The 22,413-nt window shown below is 42.3% G+C and overlaps 1 protein-coding gene across 2 annotated transcripts in view; it reads left to right on the top strand.

Moving 5' to 3' along the window:
• The window catches only part of LOC128872596 (Krueppel-like factor 6), a 439,155-nt gene extending 423,174 nt beyond the window's left edge, over window positions 1-15,981 (top strand). For both annotated transcript variants that reach the window (XM_054115464.1, XM_054115463.1), the window contains exon 8: window positions 7,522-15,981. In XM_054115464.1, coding sequence (XP_053971439.1) covers window positions 7,522-7,694 — 173 coding nt within the window. In that variant the 3' untranslated portion in view covers window positions 7,695-15,981. The remainder of the gene's footprint in view (window positions 1-7,521) is intronic.
• The last annotated feature ends 6,432 nt before the right edge of the window (window positions 15,982-22,413 follow it).

The raw sequence follows: 22,413 nt of genomic DNA, 5'->3' as shown, positions 1-22,413 counted from the left end.
TGATTGGTCGGGGTTTTCGCTTAATATCTCCTTAACGAAGCCCCATCCGACATTTTTGCAAAGGAAATTGTTGTTCAGAATCGTCTCAGCTACCCCCCATTTCCGGCTCCTCCCCGAGTTTTGGGACACCCTGTATATCATACACACATCATACAAATGCACACGCATTAAGCATACCTCACAAAATATTTAATCCCTTCGATTATTATCCGAAAGGTGCGCAGGGTAATTGAAGTTTTCACGCAACCAGTGAACGCGTATCATGCGGTCAGGCTCGTCTGGGAATCGCGAAAAATTCTATCGGGTCAAGCGCAACATGAGAATCGCTACGGGTAACCGCCGGAATACGGCGGCATAGTAGCGTGATCCTTGATGGACAGCGGGAGGTTCGGTGAGATCTCGTGTATTAATTAAGGCGAATTAGCCTTGGCATGAACTAGACAACGAGCGTCGATCGGTTCCGTGTATCGAAGGATACCCCGATCGCTCGGGATCCTCGTTCTCTCCGTGCCAGCCGTGCACCAGGCATTCGCCGTCAGACCTGCCATTAACAATGCACTTATGCATCACTGTTAAGGGCTACGATTACCCACGCTCCGATCACAATTTCCTGGCGAGCCGGGGTCTGTATTCTCGTTATCGAGTCCGGCGCACTGGACGCGGTTTTAAATTAAATCCCTCTTCTTTTATTTCCGCCGCCGCGGTCAGTGGCTTTCGGTGCCCATCGAGGGCCAATTTCGATCGATTATCGGCGTCCGCGCGATCATCGTACCGATCGTCACTGTGTTTTCGTTTCTTGTTCCTTTGGGAACGAATGAGAAATCTGGCGATTGATACCGATATTCGACGAAGAAAGGAGGACATCGAATCTTTTTCTCAAAAAGGGGATATATATAATTTATTGAAACTTTGAGAAAACTTTACGTATATATTCGAATAAATATTTTAATTTTTTTTTTTTAAGTATTTCATCAGAAAATATCAGATGTAACTGTTTGTGTACATACCGATAGAGTTTCAAATCCACATTTAAGATCGTCGAAACAATTAGATGGGAAGGGTTTATTGTACGTCAAGGAAAGTCTATTATTATCCAGCTCGTATGGTAATATCGTTGTTTATATCGGCGCTGAGTCCGTATCTTTAATTGACGTCTGTGATATGTGAAAGACCTAGGGTCTGTACGAGATACGAAGCCTGGCGTCGAGGGGTTAATAAGCTATCATCTTTTGCATTCAAGAAATACGGTTTCAAAGAATTTGCTTTCAGTGAGAGGAAAATGAATACATTGTATTTTCAGAAGACAACGACAGTTCGTATGAAACGAAACATTTTTATATGTACACTTTATTTATAGGATGCTTTGTTTCTAAAATAAAAATTGAATAGTCAGAGGTACGTTGCAAAAATTGAATTTCCGGAAAAAGGTCTCGTAATTTTGTTAAGTTTTGTCTCTAGAACCAATCGTCGTATGAGTAAACTATAAATATTAAAAATTTCCGTCTTTTCATCCCCTATAAGCTGATATTTTTTTTTTTTAAATTCACGGCTCTACGCTTCTTACAATTTCCAGCAAAAATAGTCCCGCGGTCAAAGGGTTAATGAAGAGTCATGTCACCATTTCTGGGTGACACGGCGACCTACGTATTAAATTCATTTATTTAGATAGTACAAGACGTTTCACAGGTGTACGTGTTACTTTACCCGTCTCTTAATCGTGATTTCAAGTACGCTACCCACCATCCAATTTCTAGCTACGCTTCATCGCACCCAGCGCGAAGAATCCTGTATTCCACGCGACGTTAATGGCGTCTCGTTGATAAATCGAGTTCGCGGTTAATTGAAGCTTCGGTTAGCGCACCGCCACCCCGCTGATATATTTTATTAAACCGCGACAACGGCGTAAATAATTAATCGCGCGTTCGCGGGGTATTAGTCCTCGGCGGTGTTTCTTGCCGCTAACGAGTGTTGTTATTTACTAGGAGCCCAGGCTGAGCGTACACCGCGGGAGTAGCTGGTGGGCGCATTAGGTGGACGCCACGCAGAGCCGACAACGCGCACCTAGAAATCCGGAGATTCGTTCTTTCCCCTTTCTTCTAACCGTTTCTCTTTTTTCCATTGCCGTTCGCTCCTTATTCCCAACACGCATGGCGTCGATCATCAATGCTCGTCAGCTTTCACACGTCTCACGATAGATACACGTAGGGTTGATGGCTAAGTGTTAGATGACACTCTTTGGTGGTCTCGTTTAAAATCGTCCGATGTACGATGTACCGTTTTTTGATGAAATCTATTCATGGGACGTATTTTGGTGCAGAACTTACAAAGGTTTTTAATTGAGCGAGTTGTAGGTTCACACCGTTTCATTCCGAATTGAAGTTTGTCCAAGAAGAAGTGTAATGCCCTAGCCGTGTGTATCATACAGACGTGTTAAGATGTTCAATTATCTCTATTCACTGATTTTTATTGTAATTTTATGTCTAGTTTCATGAGTTGAATTGCGACGAATTTCCTGAAGAATTTTTTGAAAATTCAGAGATGATGTATGGCCAGTCACAAAAAAAAATAAAATGTTCCCACTAAACTGGTAATAATGATATTAAAATCACTTTGATAATCATATTTCCTCCTAATCGACACTCTTTAATACCTCGACAAAAAAAAAAGTATAAAGGAAGAAGAGAGCTTTCGAGACAGAATTTTGTTTTATATAAAGCTGCATGAGCTTGTACATCAACCCAATATATGATTATCGCATGTAAGAAGCGTTGCGAGCTGGAATGCTATCGCGTGACCCAATAACACGCTGATAATTACCGAAATGCATCCCAGAGAGGCCTTTAATCATCTCAACCGGGGGAATCCTGAACGATAAGACATTCCTCGTTCGTTATAAAACTGGGTGAAGCGAGATAAGGCAACCTAATTTCAACGCTATTGCATTCAATTCATTTTCTTATTATCGTTGTCTTTTTTGTTTAGAAGATACCGTACACTTAAATTTAATGATACTGGTAACACTATAATTAGTATTTCAGACATGACTATCATTAGCTCGCTCTAATAAAAGTCGTTACGACTACTAATTGCAATCAAGAAAATCGAGCATGATCTGTGTACTATTATTAACTTAATACGATAAGACTAACGATGAGAAAAAGAGAGAAGAAGAAGAAACACAAAGACCAAATGAAAAATACGGTTACAAAACCGAGTGGATTCGAATAGATAAATAAACACTTAGCTCTTACTGTACGAATCAGTAGTGACTTATTGCTTGCGCTGCAGAAAATTAGCAACTGCGAATAACAGCTAAGGAAAATAAGAAAGATTAGGAGACATTAATGCAATGTTTTCCTTCAGCGTTTAGCCATAGATCATCTAGTCGTTTCAACCAGGAAAACGGTAGCCGATTGCCCAACGACTCGCTGTTTATTATTCATGCACGTTATCGAAAACGAGTTTCAGGTAATACCAAGTATGAGGACGCTTTAAAAGTCATGTTACTTCTTCGAGCACACGTCGCGAACGGTGACATGTATAATACTTCGCGTAATAATCGAATTTATCTTAGAATTAAGGTGTCGTTTTCCTCCAATGCACGCGATCAAGCGTCAAAAAGAAATAACCAACCATAAATAATGATATTAACATATTCGCGACTGCTGACGCGAATTCATGTCACATCAAATTCTATTTCTGGTTATGAAAAAATTATGAAAGTATTTCTATTTTATATACTACATAATTACGACATCGATGCTTCAAAACATATTTCGTAATTTTTATCTTCGTCCTAACGACACAGATCTGCGATGTCCAGCTTCAGAATTTTATTAGGTTGGTTGGTACTCGGTATTAGAAACGTAAAACATCTGTCGCGAATGTGTTAAAAATACATAGGAACGTTCCTATACCTTGAGAAAAATAAATTACAACGGAAAAAAAAGAGCTTTTAAAACAGAATTTCGAAACTAACGTTTCAAATGCTCCGACGACGATGAACCCTCGTAAAGTCATCAAGAGTAATGCCACTTTAAAACTCGAGCCCCGATCCAGATTCACGTTCCCAACGTATTTCACGTTGAAATATTAAGCTGCGATGGCAGCGCGTTGCAGAAAGGCGCGATATGCATAAGAGCGCGATGAAATGGCATCAAAGCGCCGCTTAAAATTATGCCACGTCATTTTTAATTAGCATCTATCGTTAACCCACTTGGCCAGGTATCCAAGAAACAGCGTTGAAATGATACCTTTTCCGCGGCCGGCGATTCTCGCACGAATATATGCTGTTAATTTAATCAACGCTTTCTCGGATTAGAACCTCCAGCGTTTCGTAATTAAATTCCAATTCGAAGACACCGATCCCCGCGATACTTTACGTAAACGAACGCGTAGCCGTTCCGAGAGACGATAAAACGGCCGTAAAACTGGAAAAAGACTAGATCGGTATCGCTGAGAATATCCTATGTTTCACAGCCACGTAAATTAGTGGAAAAAAGAAAACGACGGTTTCTGTTGCCATTTCGCTGTGAACTCGTGCTTAGGGAGTGTTACACGCGTTAACGGGGAGATATTCATTCGTTATTTCGACAGAAATTTGCTGAGTATTTCATTATGATACCGTGTAGATACTTTGTTACCAATTACAGAAGTCTGTAACGTCCGTCGGAACAAGTTTTATCTAACATCGCTTTCATTTCTTCGAAATTATTAGTTCCAGCTGATTCCATTAACGACTGAAGTGTAAAACACTAGTGAAATGAAATCAGTTAGATCTTTATATAGCACTTATCGTACAATTTTTTTTATTTAATATTTAATGAAATAAATAAAATTTACATTTCTGTTAAACAGAATATACGTTGTAACATATCACAAAACAAAAGATAGTCAGGTGTACATTGTAATAACGAATAAAGTATTACAGCGTCCGAATATTAATACGAGTAACTGTAAAGGATGAGAAGTTTGGAAGCTCCACTATCGCAACCCTTGTTACTTTCAGTCTCTCTTGCTTCCATTACCGGAAGGAAACCGTCGAGGCAGGTTGCACGCATGGAAGCAGAGGGAAATGAAACGTGGTGGAAGAGAACGAGCAGGACAGGTTGTTTCCTCGTACGTGCAATAATTGCTTCGCGTAAGATCGCAAAACGGTTTTCAGCGAGCGGTACGTAAACGCGCGGCTAACCATTGGAGATCTAAATCGATCGTTTTAACGTCCCGACGCCCATCGGTTGAATATTATTATGCAATTCGCTGGGAATACGAAGAACTAATGACGGAGAAGAAACCTGCTGCGGAGTCGGTACGTTGCGTAATTGCGAGTAATTAGTCCATTTACGAGGTACGTACGGTTCGAGGATCGTGCATATGCACGCAACGTCGACCGGTGTGCAAGCGTCGGCGCAAGAGGGCATTAATTCTCCCGTTATTAATGCATTTTGATTGGATTTTTTTTTCCACGGCAACGTTACGTTTATTGCACCATAGATTCACGCCCCGTTACACCGTCCGGCTCCATTAATTAAACACAACGGCGAACTTAGCCGCTCATTTGTAACGTTGCTATGATGCCGCGGCCTGTGTGAGTCTGACGTTACATTAACCTAACGCGTTGCGTGTCGGCACGCGTTTTTACTCGCGAGACAGACGTTTTTCGATTAGGTGCAACTATTGTTATTCTCACCGAACAATTTCATGGCAGGTAATCGAAACTATTTGGATTTATTGATCTGACTTGATATATGTACATTCACTGCTGGGCAAATTTACAGCGTTTTGGGCAAAACTTTACTTCGGTGCCCTAACAATTATTGACTTTTTTAGGCATCAAAAGCTAATAGCTGATATACAAAAAAGTCAATAATTTGGAGTGTCCCGAAGTAAAGTTCAGCCCCTTGGGTTATTGCAATCAATTTGAACTACGAGAGATCTGGTAGTTGGCGGTGAATGAGTTAATAGCTTTTGGAATAGAGATCCTAGAATTATTATAAAGCCTGAATTTGAAATAAGATCCACAAAACGAATGGTGTTCTCCATTCGCGCGGGTGTTGACAAACTTTTCCAGCGACCTCGGCGTATAGAATCGATCGCCAACGGGTAATTACAAGTCGGAGACTCCAGCCTGGAGTATCGATCATCGGAGGGAGTCGCGGCCGAGATTGATGTTGTAATTAGACTCTGAACGATGGTCGTGGCTCCTCGAGCCCCGTAGCGTGAAACGGTCGCGGTTCGATTTCAGATTTTACGCAACAGATAATTGTGTCCCGGGTATTCGAGCACCGATCTACAGCGATTCCAGCACGACGAAAAATGTAATCGTTCATCTGGGACGAGCGATCGGCCCTCGCAGCGGCGGCTCGTCGCCTTCGAGATCCGAGATCTCTGGTGACGCGCGCGAATATATCGATCAAACCGCTGCCAGTGGGTTTCCACGAGAGATAGAAACCAGCGATGGCACGTCGTCGTCCCGTCGTCACTCGCGTCCCCCATTATCCGCGTCTGCTCGGGCGGTTAATGGGATCGCGAACTGCGCCCGATCGCTCCGCTGAGATCCCTCGGCGTGGTTGCCTTCGTCTTTGGTTCTCCAGCGGTTGAACTTGATGGCGATTGCGTCATCGAGTTGTGACCAGGCTGTTTCTACATCTAGACGGCTCGACGACGGCTACGCTTTCAGCCCCCTAAGCTCTCTTACTCTCGTTTTCTGCAACGCGTCTCCCTCTTTCTCGCGGCGCTCGTCCCCTTTTCCGTCTCTACGCCAGCGCGACCACTTCTCGCTTCCTTTCTTCGGCAAATCGTGCAGAACGTCGGACCGAGAAATACGCTCGGTGACTTGCATACAATAGAAGAGAGTGATAGGCAGTTTTCTGAGGGATCCGGGGTCGTTGCAACGCGCGACAGCTGTCACGACGTCCTTACGAGAGAGGCCTCGGCTCGATAAGAGCTAAGAATAAACGCGCGGACACACGCGCGCACCAACGCTGAGAAACGTACCTGTTTCGACGCGTACGCGAATACCTGCGACGATATTCCGGTCTGGAGAGTTTATCGACTTCCTTAATTACATTAATAACCCTTTGCACTCGGATGTCCCCTACATTTGTTATGGATGTTAATTCGGAATTTCTTGTTTTTTAGGGGTGGATATATTTCATTAATCCTCTTAGAAACTATCATCGCTAGAAATTCCTATATTTCGCGTAACTATTCTATTCCGATTGTATCCCATCTATTCGACCGCATGTTCTCGTCACGCGATTCATTTCAATTCTCGTCAACATTTCCTGATAACCTCATGCGTGGCACTAGATAAATTACTCTGCAGCGTAGATGTCTATGAGGAGTCATCGAGACCTTGAAACACTTTGATCGAGTGAAACACTTTCATTGATGTCTGTGCAACTCGTAATAAATTTGAATAAAAACCATATATCGTATACATATAACAAATTTTTTTGTACTGAAAATTGCAAATAATGAGCCACCAATTTTTATAATTTTCTTGAACATTTGTTGCAGGCGAGAAACCGTACCAGTGCACATGGGAGGGCTGCACGTGGAAATTCGCGCGTTCCGACGAATTGACGCGGCACTATCGCAAGCACACGGGTCAGAAACCGTTCAAGTGCCATCTTTGTCAGCGATCGTTTTCGCGGAGCGATCATCTATCGCTTCACATGAAAAGACACTGATGAAGTGGACCGTCTAGCCGATGAAAGGGGGACGAAGAAGCGGAATAAGAAGAAGTGAACGGGGAAAGAAAATCACCGTCCCGGGAAATCGGGACTCGAATCGTGATCGTGGATGACGACAATGATTCTTCTTTTTATATTCGGGACCTGAAAAGCCTCGGCTCGGCCACCGATACGGTGGTCGGAGGCGGAAACTAGGAGAAAAAGAAACGAAGAAGCAAACAAATCGTTCATTAGGTTTAGAGGTCTAACGAAAGTATCTCTGTAATTATTGGTGGATGATCGTGCGAACCTGCCAGCAGTCGCGATGCTCGAATCGCTGTGAAACGTGCTGCTTTTTTTTTTTTTATTTTCATTGTTTTGTTCGTTGTTGCATAGATTCTATCAGAAGTGAACCTCTATTTTGAAATCTGTTGAACGGAGTTAGGACGTAAGAATTGTTGATATTTGAAATTCTCGTGGAAAATTTATTTATTCTGTTGTCAAATTGATGTTTCTTTTTTTTTTCGCGGATTGAGCGTATTCGCAACGGATACGCGGGAAGCTGAGCTTCGACGAAGTCTGCGCAAGCGATTGCTGCAGGTTCAGCGCAACCAGCACGCGACATCGCGTCATTTCTGTTTCTATTCCTAGCCAATTTTTACTTGTTCGTATTTCCAGTTTGTTTTCTCTCTCTCTCTCTCTCTCTCTTTTTTTTGTACGATTAAATAAGGCCAGCTCAACTAGTCTAGAGCACCATGTATCGTCTATTGCGAAGAATAGAGCCAGTAAAGGGGAAAGAAATAATATCGTTAAGGTAATTAAATGGTTAAATAAGTAAAGTGAATATCGAACTCCGGTGACGGAGCTTGGGACTTAGCATGCTCAGTTAAATAAACTACAATCGTGATCGTGAACATTTTGTAAAGCATTGAATAGCGATTTTTCGAGGTAAATGCACAAAGAATTTCGCGTTTAGGGACGGACAATCATTAACAACGTTCTCATTGTCAACGGAAACAAAGGAATCAGACGCTCTAAAAGCCAGTATTACGTGTCCATTAAGCAATACGGTAACGTATATACCGTCTACGGCATTACGATGCTTTCTTCGAATCTTTGTGTTTTCATTCCTTTTCTTTTTCTTTGTTTGTTAGTCGCGAAAATTCTTCGATCGTACCGGTCCGATCGGTGCGCTTTTCTGTCCACACAAGGTGCCAAAGTAGAAGGTGCAAAAATGTACGTACGGGATTGTCCATCGATACATCGTTGCGCTCAAACGTGGGAAAGATGAAAGTAGATCGAAGAATTATTTTTTTAAACGCTTTTGTATCGCGCGTTCGTCGAACGTTTTCGCAGGCTTGATTCGTGCACATTTTATTTTGGCATCTGCAACGAAACGGTAGCTCAAGGTACACTTATCAATCGCGGCCAATCGAAAGCGCTCGTGCGCGCCAACTATCTTCAAAACGCAAGAACGTACGTCTACGTTCCTCGTGGTTTCGAAAACTGTAAATAGAAGGTCGTGTCTGGGCTCGATATCATTGACGCATCGAGTCGACTGTTCAATTATCGGCAATCCATGTTGGATGAAGCGCGGTTCCGAAAGCAACGGTATAAAATGTGAATTCTGTGTATCGAGACATATCGAAATCGAACGAAGACATCGACTCTGGTGCGTTGAAGAGCGGACACGAGGCTGAGGTCTCGCGATGCGTTCCTGAACGCAACTACAGTTGAATCGAAGTCCACTGGCTGCTCGAAGTCACTTCCGCGAACCTCGATTCTCACTTTCAGAGACAAAGTGTGTGTATTGAATTAGTTACTCGGAGAACACGAGAAATGGCGCAAGGAAATGGTCAAGGATGACCAAAAGGCGGGGATGATGGATGACCTCGAGCGACCAGATAATTTTGATTCGACCACGCTCGCAGGATAAACAGAACAGGAGTGCAGATTTCTAAAAGCTAGGACGACGAGATCGTGCCAAGCTACATTCATGTTCTATTTTTTCTGCGAAGAGCACGAACAAGACATTTCGTGCGATCTCAGCCGGACGTGTCGCAGGAATGTCGAACACGCTATTCGCGTAGCGATGCGTATTGTAAATAATTTAGAAACCTTGAGAAGTACGACGTTTCCGTATACAGCACGTGTGTAGCATTCCCTCCCACCCACAACCCCCGTTTTCTTCGAACCTGTGTTTTCGCCGCTGCGCAAGTAACGCGACTAATGGTAGCTAAAGAAAAGCAGAAACTATTTCGAAGCTAGTTAAAACGATGGAACAAGATGCCAGTATATGCTAGAGCCAGTTTATATCATTAAAGAGAAACCTCTACGTGTAAGATTAATGCGAAGATTGATAAATTAATATTTGTTACGTGTTGTATTTTCATAGGGAATAGTGCCTTTTAATGTTAAGAGAGAGGACGCTGCGTTAGGCCTTAAGTATACTGCTAGTGCCTTAAGTCACGCGAATCTTCGTGCTTGTACACATTTCATAACCCTTCGAATCCTCGCTCGGAGGACCAGCGAAATGTCCAACCGATTATTTTTCTTCGTCGTACACCGAGCCTCGCGTTTTCCTGGGAAAATCGACAATCCCGTCTATCAAGAACCGTGGTTGCACGATGGGGAATCGATCTCGCGCTATCGACTTTAGATCGTAGATCCTTGTATCGAAATGATGTGCGGTAGTATCTCAAAAGTCGGAACCCTCTTTATTAATATCTGAAGCACGAGTGGTGAATCTTTGAAACTGGCCACGCAAATAGGTCAACGAAATGGATACAACGGGATGAAGTTCATAGAGATGACACCTGATCGTAAATTCGAGCAATTAGGTTACTATCTGAAAGATTGCTGTATATAGAAATAAATGATATGCAGTGGGATGCAATTTATAAGAAAGATAAACAGTGGGAGGGATGACGATCCAATAGGTGCAGCATATCTGGTCAACCATTCCTCGATTATGGCATAACTTTGACAACTCTACCGACCCCCTCGCGATAGCAAGTCGATAGCACGAGTAAACCCCAATCATGCGCTAAAATTGCTGTTACCATCTTCCTTGGAATTCAATACCTTCCGATTTCTCTAATTTCGTGACGTCAGTGTGAACGACGATCGACAGGCAACGTGTTACATTCGTCGATTCGTCGACCGATAGTTCGAAACGATCGCCCATCGGCTTCGCACCTTATAAAGAAGGGTCGTTTCACGTTCGTAGCTTCACGTTCACGTCCCTGGCTTGCGTCGAAGTATGGCGATTCCATGGATGGCGCCGAATGGACCGCGCCTCCAGGATGCATGAATAATTTTCGTATGATCGTCACTGCGAAATTCAATCCGAAAATGGACGAGGTGCCACCCAGGATGCCATTCTACGATCTTGATGACTGATACCGTTGTACCTTAGGGAATTTCTTCAGCGGGCCAGCCGTCAGTAATCTGAGCGCGGCACGGGCGATGAGAAATGTATACTGACGTCATGCCGACACCCTCTTTGATCATTATCATTTTTTCCCCCGAGAGCTCGTGCCTGGTCGTGCACACCTCGACGCTGCATCTCGACGTCGTACGACGTTACCTCTCCGCTCGAGACGATTCCTCTCGGTTAATTGTCGACACGGCGATCGAACCGAGTCGTTTCTTTCTTTTCGGACGGATATAACCCCTGGGATCGCGTTGATCTTAATTAGGCGGCGACGAGACTGTATATATACCCGATTCTTGAGCGTCATAGGAGGTATAACCGTAACGATTTATCGTAGAACGAGTGGATTTTGTCATCGAAGGGCATGTTGAACGGCGACCCCTACTTTAGAATTAATTGTTGAACAGTATCATTGATAGTTGCGCGGCTCAACGAGTTCAACGAGATCTCTGAAGGAGTGATTCAAAGTTGGGGAAGGAGGGGTAGGAATGACACTTGACAATTAAATATCTGCTACTGTTTTAATAAAGTAAGATTATGGCACGAAGCAGAGTTGTGCCAGCACTTGCCATTCCGGGGATCTTTATTCAAATTATTGTACAGAATATCATTTACGTCAGCAGATCCTATCACACGAGGCACCATCTTCAGACTTTTCGGCATTTATCATTCAAATAATCACGTCATCGATAATTGTATTAAACGTCAAGTTTAATGAGATCCCTGAAAGAGTGTTTAATTACTAATTATATAACTCAGGAATGAATACGATCCTTGGAGAATCTGGAGGAGCAGTGGAAGGAATGAGTACATCTCACGAAACTATCGCCTAGACCTGTAACTGGTCGACAGAAGCAACGCTATGGCAACAGACTGGCCCAACGACTCCTGTTCCAGAGATCTTATTCGACTCGTCGAGTTATACAAATTGTTCAGCGAAGAATCGTTACGTTCATGGCCCCTATCACGCCGGCCACTATCCTTAGAAGTTTCATCGTTCGACTCCAACTACATTCCAAACTCCGTAATGGTCGCGCGACACACCGAGGGCGCGACTGTCGTTAAATTATCGTGAAATTGTCGTTACCGAAGGCGAACCCAGGAAATGGAGAATTTCCCGGGAACGAGCACGCCGACGACCTCTCATCGATGGTTCTCAAGGCTAACGACGAACGGAACATTCCCCCGAGCGCAGACATTCCTTGGCCGCGACGCGAAGAAGAGATTCGTGAAAAGTTGACGCGTGCATCGGCTATTTGTGTTCCATGTTAATGCGAGTCTATTCAATTTCCCGTAGAAGGCGAACCATCAATGGACCGGGGAAGCAGGGAACAGAGACCCCGTATTGAACGCGACCGATTTCCTACGAAGGCCCCACCTAGGGAAATTAGCATTTCAAGTGCCTTAACAGACGTCAACCGACAAACAACTAATCGAGGCTTCGCATTTGGATCGAAATCGCCTATCACGAACGAGCGGTGCACGCTCGCGACCGACGAGAATTCAGTTGGCACACTTTGGATTCAAATCGGGTCGAGGGCGGGAGAGACGGGGGCAAATACGTTGGTAATCGGTGTCGGGACACGCGACCAATTCGTAATCGCTGAATGTTTGCTTTTGTCACTTCTGGAAGGCTTCGTTGCTCGATTTTCCAAACAGTTAGCGTTCCTTGACTTCTGTTAACCCGTCGAGTACTAAATTGTTGCTCTTCTAAAACTGACGTCTATTTTCTATATGCAGTCTGTCCCATAAGTATTCGTACCCTGTACGCCTGCTGAAGGAATTTATTTAAACTAAATGATAGGCTTGATGCTTCCAAATAAATTTCTCGTTATAAACACATACATGTGTAAAGTTTATTCGCGTACATATTTGTAACGGAACATTATTTTGGAAACGTTAAACCTATCATTTAATTTAGACAAATTTCTTCAGTAGACATAGAAGGTATGAATATTTATGGGTCTGACTGTATTTAATTCGAAGATATTTCATTAACACTCTAATGGCTATGTTCATTTTCGCGATATAGATTTTGACTGTATTCAAGTAAGCATAGATTTTATTTTTCGTCAAACAGTTTTGATATAAAGTACTCGTCAACTGCGTGGATTCTGTGATTAATCTTGTATCGATAATAGTAATCTGTCACAATGTTCATTTGTGTGATATGTTTTAAATATCAAAAAGTTTCTTAAAAATGAGAACAAGGAATCGAAGAAATTATTTTTTAGGGTAGCACGGCCATAGGGGTGTTAAATAGAAAACACGTTTTCTTGGCAAGTTACGATGACGAACCCTTTAAATAGAATCCTTTAACCTAGGTACATGTAATAATATCGAGATACTTGTAAATTATACAATGTAAAACGCCAAACAACACTACTGTAAGCTTCTACGAACAATTTACTATGAAAGATCATAAGACCGTAAGACGAAATTAGTTTTTAACTAAAATCTGAGAATATCGCGTACTAGAGGAATCAAGTAAATTAGTGCTGAATACTTGTTTTGTCCCTATTGTATTATAAAAAGAATTATAATAAACGTTACAGCACATTTTGTTTAAGTTTCAACTTCATCTCATAACAATCACACGATACTCGAATAAGTTTGAATATCAGAAAAAAAAAAAATATTTATTCGAACATCCTCTAAAAAGGATATTAGTACTTAATGAGTTAGATCGACTCTTTCTTTACTTTCAATGCAACAAATAACCGAAGGAACGAGATCATGTATAAAAAGAGAAACGTTTCGCGTCGTCATATTTAAAAATTGCAGCCCCAACAACTTCGGTCGTTTCAATCGATAGTTGCTCGATCGTTCGATGGTTATCGACGTACCTGAATTCGTTGTAAAACTCTCAATTTCGCAATTCTCGTGCGCTTACACGGCTGTCGAAAAATAATTCCACGGAAAAAAAAACGTATTAATAATTTTAGGGAACCATTAGAGTAACTTCTACGGCTGTACGAAAGCGAGCCCTTCGAATGGAAACTGTGAAAAACCGATAAAGAAAAAAAGGAAACAAAAAAAAAAATAAGCGAACGGCGATGTATCGAGCTTTTCGAAGACGAAGCTGACAGGTCAGCCTGTCGAAGTAGCGATAATTTTCCATTAATCGTTTCAAGGGCCAGTAAAGCATACACACACGGACACGCACACGGGCATACACACAAGCATCGGTCACTCACAGGCATACCTTATCAAGCAACTGCAATAAATTGCGTCTTTAATCTGCGATCATGCGCGGTGCTCAATCTTTCTTGGTGCTTTCGCACGTTGAATTCGACGTGCGTAGATATACATCAACGTGGACAATATGAGGAGATCGGTTCTCGAAGATCCATTACGCAGAAGCGCATATAAGTGCATCGCCGCGAAAGGTGTGCGCGCGTTTACGTCTGCGAGACATCAGGCTACACGGGAGATAAGACAGGACGTTGAATAAAATTTGCGTAATTATGCAACGTGTAGGTGGACAAATTCTCCAAGAATGTTCGGTAATATGAGCAATCGTCTTGACTGTGTAGGTTCTGAAATATAATCCTTCAGTTTCCTCCTTGCTTAATAAATATGAAACGTACGTTTCTACCCACTGATCACATCATAACTCATTTCATGTAATTAAAAACTCAATCGTATTTTCGTGACACGATTAAAATTTATGCAATTAGGAAACTAAAAGATTACGATTACTTTTTCCTTTCGATAACTTTATCAGAACTGAATTTCATTTTTCTTTGCAAGTATCAACTACAGTCGACATTCCCCCAAGCTCGAGATTAAAACCACTATTGCTGGATGAAGCAATAGGGATAACCACGCGTTCCTTAAACAAAAAGTTCTCGCGCCTTTTAGACAGAATTCACTGTGCTTTTAAATTCAGAAAATTGGAAAAAAAACCTCTGTTGACGATCTGGAAGACGATTGATCGACGTTACTCGATCCCTACGATTCGCGTCCATTTTCAAACGTAAATCGCTTCGTGTGGTCCAATGTCTCCCGTGACGAGGAACGACGCGGTGATTCTTGACTCCGATACTGAAATTCTCGTAATGACACTAAACGGAACTACTAGGTCGTAAGATAGACACTAGCGGAGCAATAACTACTGTAAATAATATGTAAAGGTAATCATTGTTGATCATCGTCGATGGACGAGCAGCGGGTCAACGTAGCATAATTCTTTCGCAATAATGTAATCAATGGGGGCCAGTAATTCTCTCTCGGATCTCGCACGGATTTAGACACTGCGAGGCGCGTGGCGTGCCCTTAATGCTGAATTTCGCCGCGGTTCATCTTCGTCGCGCATCGTTCGTCGTTTCCCGCGGTAGAAGAATCTAACTTCGCGCGAAAACGATTTCGGATTCTTCGAACAAACAGCGTAACACTGGAACGCGAGTATCCAACTCCAGCGTTATCGAGAAACTCGAAGCAGATTTGAGCAATGATTACTTCTGTTATCGTCGCTCAAAATCAATCAAAATTATATACATTTGCAAATTATCGATCATAAATTAGTAATTCTTCTGTGCTAATCGTGTCTGATTATTCTTTAATCGTCGTTATTAATTTCTGGGTAATTATTCTCCGATACCGAACGGTGGATTGGACGTCCAATTTGTTGGAGTATCGACGAACGTGTTTCAGTTGGACGCGGGAAGTGCACGAGCGAACGTTGACGAACATTAACCGTCGCCGAAATTCAGAAAAGGACGGATCGTAAGTCGCGCGCCACCAACTATTACTTTCTAAGGATAAAACTGTATATGTCGCGTAGGTTTTTGCGTAGGATCGATAATAATATATTGTTACGACTCACTGTATAAACGAAGGCATTACTATATAAAAAAAAAAAAACAATTTGTACTTTCTAATTACTTTAAACCGCGTCGCTTGAGGACGTTGTCGCCATTCGTATCGCGCGCGCGTCGGCAAGGGAGGCTCGTTAGTGCATTAAAAGAATAAAAAAAAAATATATATATATATATTATATATATATAAATAAAAATCTATATATATATACATATATACATATACGTATATAGATAAATATAGATATATATTGTAAATGTGGTTGTAATCTTATTACTGTTATATCGATATATCGATGTCCTTGATTTGGATAATTTATTTATTGCGATCGAACGAAAACGAAGAGCGTGTAATTATTGTGTGCCGCGGAAATGATGTGGAAATATGAATTTATGTGGAGCGTTAGCGAATTATACTACGAAAATACGCACGAAATTATATATTTATACACGTTATCGGCGCGAGGACGCGTCTCGAAGAACGCGTTACCCAGCCGCGATGAAAGTCCTAAAGAAAGAAAGAAAATAAGAAAGATAAAACATTTTGCGACGGCAGGGCTCCGCGCGTATTTAACCCCTTGGCCTACGATAACGTGCGAGGCTCGCGATACGAAATTCGGGCCAAATACGAACAGCACGAGCGACCTTAATATCTGATTGTAACGCTGGTGGTGATTTGAAATTAGATCGTATAACAAGGGATTAAATATCGCGCGTCGCGATTCCTGTCGTGGAAGCGAAAATTATTGTTCTATATCGTAAAGGGCGATCCGCGTCCCGATTTGTCGTTAATAAATTATATCGTCGAGTCGCGGCAATGCGCGCACGGTGCGTCATCGTTCGTCCTGCGTGGTACAACATCGCGCCTGTCGATAATCTTATTATCGAAATGATGGTTACATATTTTAGATAATATTATTATCATTATCATTATTATGATTCTTATTATAATTGCTACTATTACTATTATTATTGTATTTGGCAGGGTTACGACATTAAAATCGTAAAAAAAAATATGGATAAGCGTGTTGCTCACCTGCCTTTCCTTCGTGTCCCAAACCACGTCCTAGCGTTTCTTTATCACGACGAATAATAAATTAATACTAATATTAAGCCGAGACTTGCGACATATTTACAACATTGATATTTTAAAGTATATTCTGTCATTTTTATCTTCGCCCTAACGATACAAATTTGCGATGTCCAGCTTCAGAATTTTATTATCTTCGTCGCTACTCGATATTTAAAGCATCAAATATCTGCCAGCCGCAAATGTGTTAATGATATTTTATTTATTTTAAACACATTAACGCGCAGGGTGTTACGATCTATTTCGAATATGAAGTATGCGCCGTACATTTGTCGACCTGTTAAGTTTCACGTACACTGCAAAATCTATTTGCATAAACTAACAGAATAGAAATAATAGACCTATAAATATTCACCGAGAGAACTGTGTTTCGCAAATTGATAAGCGAGGAAGAGAGGAGAAAGTGTTGGCGCAGTGGAATTAAAAGGCAAATCACGTATGGATAGGCGACGGACGTCGATCAACGTCGATCGTAAAAATTATTGACCGTTGGCGAAGCGGTAACCTTTTCCGAGGACATTACCGATCACGCTCCCATATAAATACATCTGCATCCTCGTTAACGTTTTACCCGTTACACGGTAGTTAGGCGGTCGCGGGACGATAAATAAAGCCGCAACTGGGTAAAGCCCCGGAGATGTTTTGTGACGACCAGGCAGTCACAATACGATCATTAGGCTATTTTCCAGAGTGTAGCACCCCGAGACGCAATATCTCTGCCGTAGCCGCGTATTTGTCCCGTCTGGCAACAAGATTTCTGCACACTGGTATTCTACTAAGTTGTAGGTAGTCTCCGTACTAGGTAAGTACAAATCCTACCGTATACCTTCACGAGAATTTGTAGTCCGAACGGCGGCTATAACCGAGGCCATAACTTAAGCGGAATACCGCCGTTGCGTTGATTCCAGTCCCCGCCGGAATTCTCCCCGAGTCGGTGCAATTGTGGATATCAACGACGACATGACGTCCTTTCATGCTGATGCCTCGCCGTTCCGAACTCCGTACTTGTAAATGAAAGCGTGTCGATCGAAACGTTCCACGCCATATAATTAATTCTCGTCATTAATCCGTCGTTCTTTCTACGTTCCCTTCTTTCTTGCGCGGTCGAGAAATGTCATATTTCATAATTAGTCCGTTTGCGAAATTCGTCCTGAAGCGATTTTACAATTTTGTTTCTCTCGTTTATATCTTTTTATGCGCCATTACCATCTTTAAAGACCCAAGAATTCACAGGCCAAGTCCATTGATTTTTTTCTTGCGGGCAACTTGCAAGGCGTTTAATTTAATATTTCAAATTGAGCGTGCTGTCAACTGCCATCAATATTGTGACATGTGACTGGATATCGGAGACATTATATAATCGAGACATAGAAGACATCTTGTGGAAAAACTAAAATTATTTGGTAAAATGTCAGTATATTAGCACGTGACCTGAAAGTTCCACGAGTCCACAGAGGGTTAAGGGCTAATATTTCAAAAACGTTGGAATACTTTCGTGACCCACTCGAGCAATACGCGTTCTTTGTGCGTTTCCATGTCTGCTTACTCACGTATGTATGTATGTGCATTACAAGGTTCATTTTGAATTAAGTAAACGCTGCTACTTGCGTCAAGTTCTCGGCCAACGTTGACAAAAAAGTCCGTGGAACAGAGTCGCTTATGGCAGCGGCGATAAGAAACTCGTACTTGCCGTGGCGTGCCATTCGCATCGCGGCCACGCGTCTTCCGATTGATGCTATTTATCGATAGAAGAAACTGGAGCACGATGCATTTAACGAGGTAACAAGAAACGCGTAACAACCAATGAATAAATAGACTACTGATAAATAGACTACTGATGCTCGCAAAGAACCGTCGAAATTAGAGGGTGGCAAGTATTAAACACCGTAAAAAGCTGGGAGGCTTGTCGGGGCGATGTTTCAAAGTAAACGAAGAAAGAAAATAATGATCGAATCGCATTGTAATTTCAGATAAAGTCGACGTGCGCGGTGAACGTATATCCATTGGACTTGACCCAATTGTACAGGATCCAGACTGTGTTTAATGTCTTTAGTGATGATTCTTTTTTGTTACTATCAAATTTTCGTACTTTTTATTATCGACAGTAATTATAATTATAGAAAAGTAAAGGTCCACATATGTGGCCGAGGGCGTGAAGAGGCTAAGAAAAAAAGAAAACGGAACTGTAAGTCGAAGATTCAGATAAATGGCGCTTCAGAAGGAAATATGGTAAACAAAGACAAACAGGCAGACATTCCATAAAACGCATACCGTCGTAGTGTAATTATTAAACCAAATTCGCAATAAGCACCTGTGGTATACTAACCTCCCATCAACATCCACCATCTCCACTACATTCGATTCCATATGTAGTTTGCAATCGTCTCTAAACAAAGTTTTAACCTCGCAGAATCTATCGCGAGTATCGGTCTTGCAGGATCCATTGAAAACAGTGAAGGGACCCGCGGGAACAATAACGAGACCCCGTGGAAAACGCATTGGCACGGCTGGTTTCGAAAGAACGATATCTGCATGCCGTCGAGGGAGCCGCGGTGAGAAGGAATCGATGGTTGCGGCACGCATCCCTGAATCGGCCAGCGCGCGCGTTCTCCGTGCACGGCTCTCGCCGCTTTTTACTGCTCGCCGGCTTCTAATGGGATCGGGTTCTCCTATAATTGAATTTACGAACGGCTCGCGTATATACCCACGTCGTCCATTTTCCAATACGGGGGCCCTGTTGACGGCCACGTGACATTCCCATCGCGTCCCGGGCCCTACGAGGCACGAACGTGCTTGACGCGCTCGCCTCGCCACCGCGATTTCCGCCGAACCCTGCCAGCCCGTGGTATATTTCCACGACGCTAATGACGGTATAACTTCCTAACGTTGTACCAGTATTTCTATTAACCGTCCGTTGGCTATCAGCAAAACGGCTACAAATTGCCCAGCGCGTGCGCGAGCCAGCGCGGTGAACAGCGAGAAAGAGGGACGCGAGGGTAAGACTTTCGCGATCCTGAGTGAAATGTATCGCGGCGATCGTCCAGGTATACGATAGGACGTGTCGGTAATTAAATATAGAAACAGAAATTACAGGGTATCGATGGGTGGCGGATGCTACGGAACGTTGATTACCGTTGCGCTGGTAATTGGACCGCCGACGGACGGAAGAAAAGAAAGGGAAGAGTTATTGGGTACAGGGTCGGTCGCTTAGTTGCAATTAGCGACACCGATACGAGCGGAACGATACTCCGCTCTGGTTGCACGTACCGTACGCGATAAATTGATAACTCCTGCGTCGCGTTAACCCTTTCGCTACTCGATCAAATTGTGACGCATGCTTTGAATCACTAGCTTTTTTTTATTATTCTCCTTTTCAATGGTTTACGCTGTCTCTGTGACAGGATGTCCCTTTGAATTACTTGATAGTTGTGGAATTCGTATGCCCTCATTGTCCATGATTTGATTGTAATACGAATTTTTGTACTAAAAAGTAACACTATTTTTTTGGATCTATGAGATATTAATTGAGATAAGGTTGAAGTTTCGACTGCTATTTCTTCAGTATAGAATCAAATCTAGTGGAGCGACCTGATACTGTAGATTATTAACTCTTCAAGGCACACAATTATAAAAGAAAAATAAAATTCAAGCTACACAGAAGAACAGTGTCAACAACTTGCTAACGCGTTTTGACTTGTATGCATTTCTGATTCCGCTGAAATGTTTTAGCATTGATAATAACAATCTCATTATCAGATTTACATTGCCGTGTAAAATTTAATAGAACGAATTAATTTCAGACGTCGATCGATGAATAAAGTGTCTATTTCGAAGATGGCCTCAACACCAATTTCCAATCAAAATGAATATAATAATATTAACATTCTACCTTGTATAAATTCAGCCTACGTTTTACCACGAATGGCCAGAATCCACAGTTCAGTAGTGATAACACATCGCCAGCAATGAAACAACCGCAATCAGCTATACAGAAGCCCGATAAGCGACCAGAACGATTCGAACAAATGTGTTTGGATGTCCCCTATCGCGTGAACCGAAACACACGTGATTTGTCAGCCTCCGCAAATTTTTCGCATCGCTTCGCGTGCGTCGACGCCTAAGAGACGCGAATAAGGGTACAGAGACGGTGCGTGATTATCGTTGCACTGAAATATTCGCTTGCGTACAGTTGAATGTAACGAATGGCTCGGTGTGTCCGCGTTCGTTATTAATTGCGCCGACTAGCTCGCACGGATATAGATTTGTCATCATTAGTAGGTGCGAGCCGTGGATACGTTTGTACGCGCGGCACAATTCGTGGCCCGTAGACCCGTTTCATTCATGAGCCACAAATTTGTTTATCGCCTTGTGATTAGACATTGTTCACCGTGTCGTTGGGGAAACGGAGTTGTAAATTTGTCCATGTTGCATATATGCGTTCATGCGTGTGGCGCGAATACGCTATCTCTATTATAAATTAATATAATAGAGTCGCACTGAAACTGAGTTACGCGTTTAATAGAACGAGACTTGAATTGAGGTTTATTGTAATCGTGGACTATGCGAGGATTGAAATGTAACTATATTTGCAAGATTTATAAATATCTCTGTCGATCTTCCAAAATTTACAGTGTATATATTCTAGTGGAATTTGATTAAAATTGGTGATTAGGTGAACGAAGCCTCTGGTGCTTCAACTGTGATAATAACCAGACAAGGCTGAGGAATAAAAGAAATTTCCGAATTATCGAACGCTTACTTCTCTGACTTTTCATATTCAGGGTAAAGTAGTGCGAATAATTGTAGTAAATATCAAAAATAACTCTTTCTATCTTGTAAACACCATCTGCGAATGCTAATTTGCAACTATGCATCGAAGTCTAAGGTAATCTTATCTAAGGTGTAGTCTTGCTATTACAAATTAAAATGCTCGAAGCAACAAGCATACGTTTTGCAACGCGTTCCAAGAGGAGCACCTCTCGCGAGAAATCTTCGAAAAATGACGAAACAAAGATTTCCAAGTCGAGCTGATCCGATTGCCAGACCGTCATGACGAAAAAGGGCGCATGATACAAGTACAATATCTTCTACGTCTTCCACTTGGTCTAACATCGCTTCAGCGATGTGCGAACGAAACGGAGCATCTTTTTGCGGCATTGCGAGCGGTTATAAATCATGCCTCACGTGCGCATTCGTGGCGAGCCCATTTGATTGCGAACGTATAAGGGATTGGATACTACACAGTAAGCCAGGGACCCGTTACCGTGGTAAAAGTGACGATATAATTTTAGCTGCGCATTAGAAAGTGAATTACGAAAACGTCTGCGGCTCGTAAATAGACCTGGCGTTCGTCGCGATCGAAGAGACAGTATATTTTATTTTAAACCGAAA

This window comes from Hylaeus volcanicus, chromosome 2, assembly GCF_026283585.1.
Source record: "Hylaeus volcanicus isolate JK05 chromosome 2, UHH_iyHylVolc1.0_haploid, whole genome shotgun sequence".
NCBI classification, from domain to species: Eukaryota; Metazoa; Arthropoda; class Insecta; order Hymenoptera; family Colletidae; genus Hylaeus; species Hylaeus volcanicus.
This window is presented reverse-complemented; position numbering and strand designations above follow the sequence as displayed.